General features: G+C 43.1%; 1 protein-coding gene across 1 annotated transcript; it reads left to right on the top strand.

Moving 5' to 3' along the window:
- The first annotated feature begins 1,214 nt into the window (after positions 1-1,214).
- On the top strand, positions 1,215-6,690 carry LOC112076974 (interferon-induced very large GTPase 1-like). The gene is made up of 2 exons (XM_024143594.2): positions 1,215-1,282; positions 1,525-6,690. The coding sequence occupies exon 2, from the start codon at positions 1,587-1,589 to the stop codon at positions 6,276-6,278; it is 4,692 nt and encodes a 1,563-aa protein (XP_023999362.1). The 5' UTR covers positions 1,215-1,282; positions 1,525-1,586; the 3' UTR covers positions 6,279-6,690.
- Positions 6,691-8,382: the final 1,692 nt, after the last annotated feature.

Raw genomic sequence — 8,382 nt, 5'->3', positions numbered from 1 at the left:
TATATTAGAACTAGTTACATTAAACATAAATATCAGATAGATAAAGACATGATAAAATCTATATTAGAACTAGTTTACATTAAACTTAATATCAGATAGAGAAAGAGCATTGTACACAATCTATATTAGACTAGTTACATTAACATAATATCAGATAGATAAAGACATGACAAATCTATATTAGACTATACATTACATAATACATCAGATAGATAAAGACATTACAAATCTATATTAGACTAGTTACATTAACATAATATCAGATAGATAAAGACATGATAAAATCCTATATTAGACTAGTACATTAACTAATATCAGATAGATAAAGACATGACACAATCTATATTAGACTAGTTACATTAACATAATATCAGATAGATAAAGACATGACACAATCTTATTAGACTAGGTACATTAACATAATATCAGATAGATAAAGACATGACACAATCTATATTAGACTAGTTACATTAACATAATATCAGATAGATAAAGACATGAAAAATCTATATTTAGACTAGTTACATTAACATAATATCAGATAGATAAAAACATGACACAATCTATATTAGACTAGTTACATTAACATAATATCAGATAGATAAAGACATGACACAATCTATATTAGACTAGTTACATTAACATAATATCAGATAGATAAAGACATGACACAATCTATATTAGACTAGTTACATTAACATAATATCAGATAGATAAAGAACATGACACAATCTATATATTAGACTAGTTACATTAACATAATATCAGATAGATTAAGAACATGACACAATCTATATTAGACTAGTTACATTACACATAATATAGATAAGAATTAATCTCTCTTCTTTTTTCTATTGTTGTGTGACTTCTGTTTTTAGCATATTTCTTACCCATATAAAAAAGGAATTGCAAGCTGGGCTTTTCTACTTTTCAACTACTATTGTACTTTTTCCTCCTGTAGTTTATTTCTGGAGTTAAACTATTGCACTAACAATAATGTATTTTCCCTTAGTACTTCCTGTTCCACACCAGCTGACTGTTGACTCAGTGGACACCACATCAGCTGCTGTTAGCTGGAACCAGCCACCAGGATTGGACCAAACCCAACATCATTACCAGATCTCCTACCAGCGTCCAGGGACAGAACCACACATCACTACCACATCTTCACACAGCATCACTCTCTCTGACCTGCAATGTGGTACTCAGTACTCTGTCACTGTCTGTACTGTGCTGGAAAATGGAAGACAAAGTCAACTGGTGTCAACAACCCTCACTACAAGTAAGGAAGTACTCTACTTAAGTACTTCTGGGCAAAACCTGACTCAATCAACTATCTTTAAACATAATTTGTTAACGTATTGTGACATGGAACCTACATGGAAAATACATTGGATTTGAAAAAAGTAATTAACAAACTGTTGTTTTGACGGGAATGTCGGAGTGGCATAGACTAAAAAAATTATATTTGATGGTGAATTCCCTGGATGTTTTCTTTTTCCTGATCATCCTTTCCATTTACAGGACCTTTTCTCAGGGAGCTGTTGTCAAAGACTGGACTAGAAGATCATTATGAAAACAAGCTGATGTTAAGTACCGTCCTTGAGATAAATGCTGATACTACTTCAGATGAATCTCTTACCACTATGCAGTCACTTCCAGGGGCCTTCCTTAAGAGATTAATGATGACAAATGTGAATGCTAGGAGTGTGACACTAAAAAGTGACACTGATGAAAGTGACTCTGATAACAGTTATGCGATTAATCCACTGGACCTGATAACTGCCCTGTTTCTGTGTTCAGATGGTTTCCTGCAGCAGGAGATGGTCCAGAAAATGTCCATGTGTCAGTTTGCTGTTCCTCTGCTGCTGCCCAACTGTGACACAGAACAAAGCACKTTGATGCTGTGGGCCTTGAGGGACATAGTGAGGAAGTTTAGACYCTCTTCACAAGTAGACACMAAGTCCTTCATAGAGGAGAGAATTGTACTCTCTGAWATYCCTATGGTGTCCTTTGTTAGGCTAGGAGACAGCGACTTGTCCAAGTCTAATATGTTGAACAAACTGCTAAGTAATCCTGACACATTTGTCCATCGTGATATGGACTGTGGTGATGTACCTCGGAAGATTTCAGATGGTCTRGTTGAAATCAGCTGGTACCTCCCATGTGGGAAAAGAAACATAGACAGGTTCACCAAGCCTGTGGCTTTTGCCAATCTCAGAGGAGACATCAGGTCCTTTAAGACACAGTTTTCCTTTCTGTGTCAAACATCAGCAGCAATTTACATGTTTAGTGATGAATTGGAGGCGGATTCTGAGGTTTTGAAAGACATGAAAACAGAATTATTCCTGGTTGTGAACTCTCAGAGAAAAACATTCACAGGAGACAAAGTAACACATGTAATTGAAAAGAAGAGGCAGAATGAAGCAGCATTTGTAAAAACCCTGCAGTCATCTGTGGGTGTTGTAATTGAAAATTGCCAAAACAAATTTACAATTGAAAAAATGTCTGGTATTGCTCGTCAGATGGGGATTCTGGTTGATGAAGACCGTAATGAGTGTCAGAGTGCCAGGAAGATGGCAGACAAAATCATCAGCAGCATCACAGACACAGTGAAACTCAAAGACACAGTGAAATTCAAAGACACAGTGAAATTCAAAGACACAGTGAAATTCAAAGACACAGTGAAATTCAAAGACACAGTGAAATTCAAAGACACAGTGAAACTCAAAGACACAGTGAAACTCAAAGACACAGTGAAATTCAAAGACAAGCAGCTACCCTTACAAGGGAAAATCTGGAAAGAGATTTCCCAGTTGGAGAAAGAGATATGTAGACTGAGAAAAGCAGGGGATCAAGAAATTGAACACTACAAGAGCTCTCTGAGGATAAAGGAGAAAGAGCTGAGAGAGGAGCAACAAAAATTGGATATGACAGAGGCAATGACAAATTTCCTAATTGGCATGTCAAGTTCAGAAGTGGAGCGATCCTATTTCATCAAATGGATGCGAATATATTTGGACAATCTGTCACGGCAGAATCTGTCTGGTTTGCGAGAAAAGTATAAAATGCTTCAGGAAAAAGATTCTGCAGATGAAAAAGACATTGCAGATTTGGAAAGGCAGAAAAAAGACATTGCAGATTTGGATAGGCAAATATCTGATTGTTCCCTGGGACTTGAACACTTCCTGCGTGAGTTAGGGCAGTTATATGAAGCTTCCTGCTCCCTCCCTGAAGACAGTCCTCAAAGGAAACAGATGGAGCATCTCCCTGGATTGTGTGCTGAGATGCTGTTGGATGGTTTCCCCATTGAGCTTGTGGATGGAGCTGCATCAAATATCCCCCTGAAATGGATTTCAGCTGTTCTGACTCAGCTTCATACTCTTGTGGACTCTAACAGCAAGATCCGGGTTGTTACAGTTTTAGGGGTCCAAAGCACTGGGAAGTCCACTCTCCTCAACACCATGTTTGGGGTCCAGTTTGCTGTCAGCAGTGGAAGATGCACCAGAGGTGCCTTCATGCTACTGATTAAAGTCAACAAAGAACTCGAGGAGCTGAAATGTGACTTCATCATGATCATTGACACAGAGGGGTTGAAATCACCAGAGTTGGCTCAACTAGATGACAGCTATGAACATGACAATGAACTGGCAACACTGGTGATAGGACTCAGTGATGTCACTATCATCAACATCGCCATGGAGAACTCCACAGAGATGAAAGACATTCTGCAGATTGTTGTTCATGCTTTTATCAGGATGAAGGWAGTGGGGAAGAAGCCGATATGTCATTTTGTGCACCAGAATGTGTCAGACATGTCTGCTCATGACAACAATATGAGGGACAGAAAGAAGTTGTTGGAACAGTTGAATGAAATGACCCAGGCAGCAGCCAGAATGGAGAAGAAGGAGAATATCACCAAGTTCACTGATGTGATGGAGTATGATCCAGACACAAGCAGCTGCTACATCCCAGGACTCTGGCATGGGACTCCCCCGATGGCTCCAGTCAATGCAGGCTACAGTGAGGCTGTATATGACTTCAAAAAGAGCTTGATGCAAGATTTAAGAAACTGTCAGAGAAATGATGATTTGACACATTTCATGAAGTGGACAGAAAGCTTGTGGGAGTCTGTTAAATTAGAGAACTTCATCTTTAATTTCAGAAACAGCTTGGTTGCAGATGCATACTCCAGATTATGCACTGAGTACAATAGTTGGGAATGGGCCTTGCAGAAAGAGATGTATAAATGGATGGTGGGTGCTGAAACAAAAATTTCTAATTTTGGCATGACAGTTCTTAATCCCCAGATCACCATCAGAGAAATGCTTAATGACCTGATGAGGGAAGCATCGGATAAGCTGTCAGTGGGGGAAAAGGAAATCCAAAACAATCTAATTACATACTTTAAAAAGCAAGATGGCCATGTCAATTTGGTGGAAAAATACAGGGAAGGCTTTGTTGCCAGTGCTAAAACACTGAGACGAGAGACACAAAACACAGTGAGTAACGTTCTACATGGAGCTGTTGAGATCAAAGAGGGAATGGCCCAACTGGATGACATCAAGAGTTCACAGGCAAATACAATGGAGAATAAGGTACTTGCTTTGCTGCAAACCTGTAGACAGAACAAATCTGATTTATCAGATGAGGCCCTCAGAAAAGAGTTTGAAAGAATGTGGAAGGAAACTCTGTCTGAGATCAAATTCAGAGGACTCACAAAAAGAAATGTTGCTGATGATGCCTTCAACATTTTACGTGACCATTTATCTACAAGGCCGGCTCATGTCAAAAGTATGTTGGATGAAAACAAGTTGGTTGATTGTGGGAAGACAGCCCTTATTGTGGAATCAGGGAGGTGGCAGCAGTTTATAGGCTTTTTAAAATTCTGGGATCTAGACCAAAAGAAGAAAATGCAACAGTTGTGTGACAACATAATAATGAAGTGTCAGTTGTTTATAACACAGAAGGTGAAAAGCAAAACAGATTACCATGATACTTACATCAAAGAGCTGCTTAGAATAATTGATGAAACATGGCAACAAAACAACAAATTTAAAGTAAGTGAGGAATGTAAGGTGGATCTAAAGCTGCACATCTGTGGCATAGCAACCAGAGAGTTTCAGAAGAAGCATGATGATTTCATTGCAGTCAACGACCCACGACTATGTCTGGAACAGTCTAAGAACAAGTACCTTACTGACTTCATAGACTTGTTTCATAACCGAGATCAGTGCCTAAAGAAAGCTGAGGAGTTCACAAAGCTCTTACAGCCAGCTGTACAGGATTATGTGACAAAAATGATTGGTCCTGATGTGGTTGATGAAGTGAAGACAGGTGAAGGGTCAAAGGATTACAGCACAAGAGGGGCTTTCCAGTTCTCCGTTTTGGAACAGCTCCTGATGGATGGGAAATATGACGGGAACTACAGAGAGTACATAAACCATTATGAAAGGTTTGTGAAGGACTGGCTGTTTGACCAAATTTCCAATCAACTCTCTAAGGACCGCAGTCTAGAGAAATTGGAGAACAAACATCTTTCAGAGATAGTCAAGATAATCACTGATACAATTTCTAACATCAGAAAATCACATAGCCCTATAAAAAATATCAAGACTTTTATTCATAACATCTGCCTGGCCCTTGGAGAGAAGCTTGTCTTTCCAAAGGATGCTCTGGATTCCATCATGATTCTGAACAATGCAAACACAGAACAGTTTGCTGACTACCTCACAGAGTTTGTGGGGGAAATGGAGCAGTCACTGGCACCTAAGTATGACAAGGATGGAGACATCGAAGAGAGACTAAGATCTCTGCCATTCAAGCCTCAGGACAAGATGTTCACCAGTCTGTTTGGCTGTGGGGAGGTATGTCCTTTCTGCAAAGCACCATGTGAAGCAGGAGGTAAGGAGCATACCAAACACTTCACCTCTATTCACCGTCCACAAGGAGTCAGTGGTTCGATAAATTTAAATACAGGTGTTTTAAGAACTGACATATGTTCATCCTCTGTGATTAGTGACAGAAAATTCAACACAAACCTGACTGAAGGCAAATTTCACCCCTACAAGGAGTACCAGACATATTACCCTGACTGGATGATAACTGGAGATTCCAGCATTGAGGCTTCAGACTACTGGAAGTACGTGATGGCCAAATTCAATAAGAGAATCGCTACAGAGATAAATGCACACCCTGCTGATATCCCAGAGGACTGGAAGGCATTAACACCTGATGATGCAATGAAGAGCTTGAAAAACGCATTCAACGTGAAATAAAGTGGAAAAAGATAGCATGATTCTTCTTGACCTATACAAAGAATTGGCCAATCAAAGATTTCAGACATTTCAACCAGAAATAACTTACCAAGCATGAATGTGACAACACAGCAACACAAAGCCAAGATACAGTCAATTCAATCAAGAACTATTGTAATATATAGCGAATCTTGAAATTCCAATTTAATTTGTGATTTAAAAAACAACAAAATGGGGCCCTCGCCACTCGTTTTGATAGTCAGCTGAAGGATGGGGCTATGGAAATAAAACATTAATTTTGGGGTTATGATTAAGACAGACAGTTCAGGTCATGAGGCATTTATGGTCCGGGCGTAGGGACTCCGGCAGGTCCTGGCTGAGGGACTCCGGCAGGTCCTGTCTTGAGGACTCCGGCAGGTCCTGGCTGAGGGACTCCTGCGGCAGGTCCTGGCTGAGGACTCTGGCAGGTCCTGGCTGTGGACGGCTCTGGCAGGTCCTGGCTGGACGTCTGCAGGCCGGTCCTGGCTGACGGCTCTGGTCAGTCCTGGCAGGAGGCTCTGGCAGGTCATGGCGGACGGCTCTCTGGCATGGCAACGGCTCATGGCATGGACGCTCATGCGGTCGGCCGGACGGTCGGCTGGCATTAGGACGGCTCTGGCTGGTCATGGCAAGGACGCTCTGGCTGGTCATGCAGACGGCTCTGGCTGGTCAATGGCAGGACGGCCACTGGCGCTAGGCAGACGGCAGACTCTGGCCGGCTGAGACGCACTATAGGCCTGGTGCGTGGTACCGGAACTGGAGTACCGGGCTGAGGGCACGCACCTCAGGGCGAGTGCGGGAACAGGGCACACTGGACTCTCGTGGCGCACTCTAGGCCTGGTGCGTGGTACCGGAACTGGAGGTACCGGGCTGGAGACACGCACCATAGGGAGAGTGCGTGGAAGAGGAACAGGGCTCTGGAGATGCACTGGAAGCCTGGTGCGTGGTGTAGGCACTGGTGGTACTGAGCTGGGGTGGGAAGGTGGCGCCGGATATACCGGACCGTGAAGGAGGACACGTGCTCTTGAGCACCGAGCCTCCCCAACCCTACCAGGTTGAATGGTCCCCGTAGCCCTGCCAGTGCGGCGAGGTGGAATAGCCCGCACTGGCCTATGCAGGCGAACCGGGGACACCACCTGTAAGGCTGGTGCCATGTACGCCGGCCCGAGGAGACGTACTGGAGACCAGATACGTTGGGCCGGCTTCATGGCACTCGGCTCGATGCCCAACCTAGCCCTCCCAGTGCGGCAAGGTGGAATAGCCCGCACTGGGCTAAGCACGCGTACTGGGGACACCGTGCGCTTTACCGCATAACACGGTGTCTGACCAGTACGACGCCCTCTTACTCCACGGCAAGCCCGGGGAGTTGGCTCAGGTATCCAACCCGGCTTCGCCACACTCCCGTTTAGCCCCCCCCCAAGAAATTTTTGGGTGAGCCTCTCGGGCTTCCAGCCTCTCATACGTGCTGCCTCCTCATACCAGCGCTCCTGGGCTGTGGCTGCCTTCCTCTCCTCCCGAGAGCGGCGATTCTCTCCAACCCTTCCCCAGGGTCCCTTTCCGTCCATGATCTCCCAAGACCATTCCTCCTGTGTCCAGTGCCTTAGTTCCTTTTCTCTCTCCTCAATCCGCTTGGTCCTGTTATGGTGGGTGTTTCTGTACAGGCAGTCAATGTTGTTCTCCTCCTCAAACGAGGAGCAGCATGGATAGGACCAAGATGCGGATTGAGGGAAATAAGCCATCTTTTAATGAAAACAGCAAACAAGACACTACAAAACTACAAAACAACAAAACAACAAAACGTGACTAACCTTCAACCGTCCTGTGTGGACACAGGAAAAAACACCCACAAAACCCCAGTGAAACCCTGGCTGCCTTAGTATGACTCTCAATTAGAGACAAACGATACACACCTGTCTCTAATTGAGAATCATACCAGGCCGAACACAAAAACCAACCTAGAAATACAAAACATAGACTGCCCACCCAAAACACACGCCCTGACCAAAAACACATACAAAAACAACATAAAACAGGTCAGGACCGTTACAATATCACCTGGACTGGAGTATAGTCTTTCATGTTAACA

Source organism: Salvelinus sp. IW2-2015, unplaced genomic scaffold, assembly GCF_002910315.2.
Source record: "Salvelinus sp. IW2-2015 unplaced genomic scaffold, ASM291031v2 Un_scaffold4172, whole genome shotgun sequence".
Lineage (NCBI taxonomy): Eukaryota > Metazoa > Chordata > Actinopteri > Salmoniformes > Salmonidae > Salvelinus > Salvelinus sp. IW2-2015.
The sequence above is the reverse complement of the archived record's forward strand: the minus strand, read 5'-3'. Positions and strand labels throughout refer to the sequence as shown.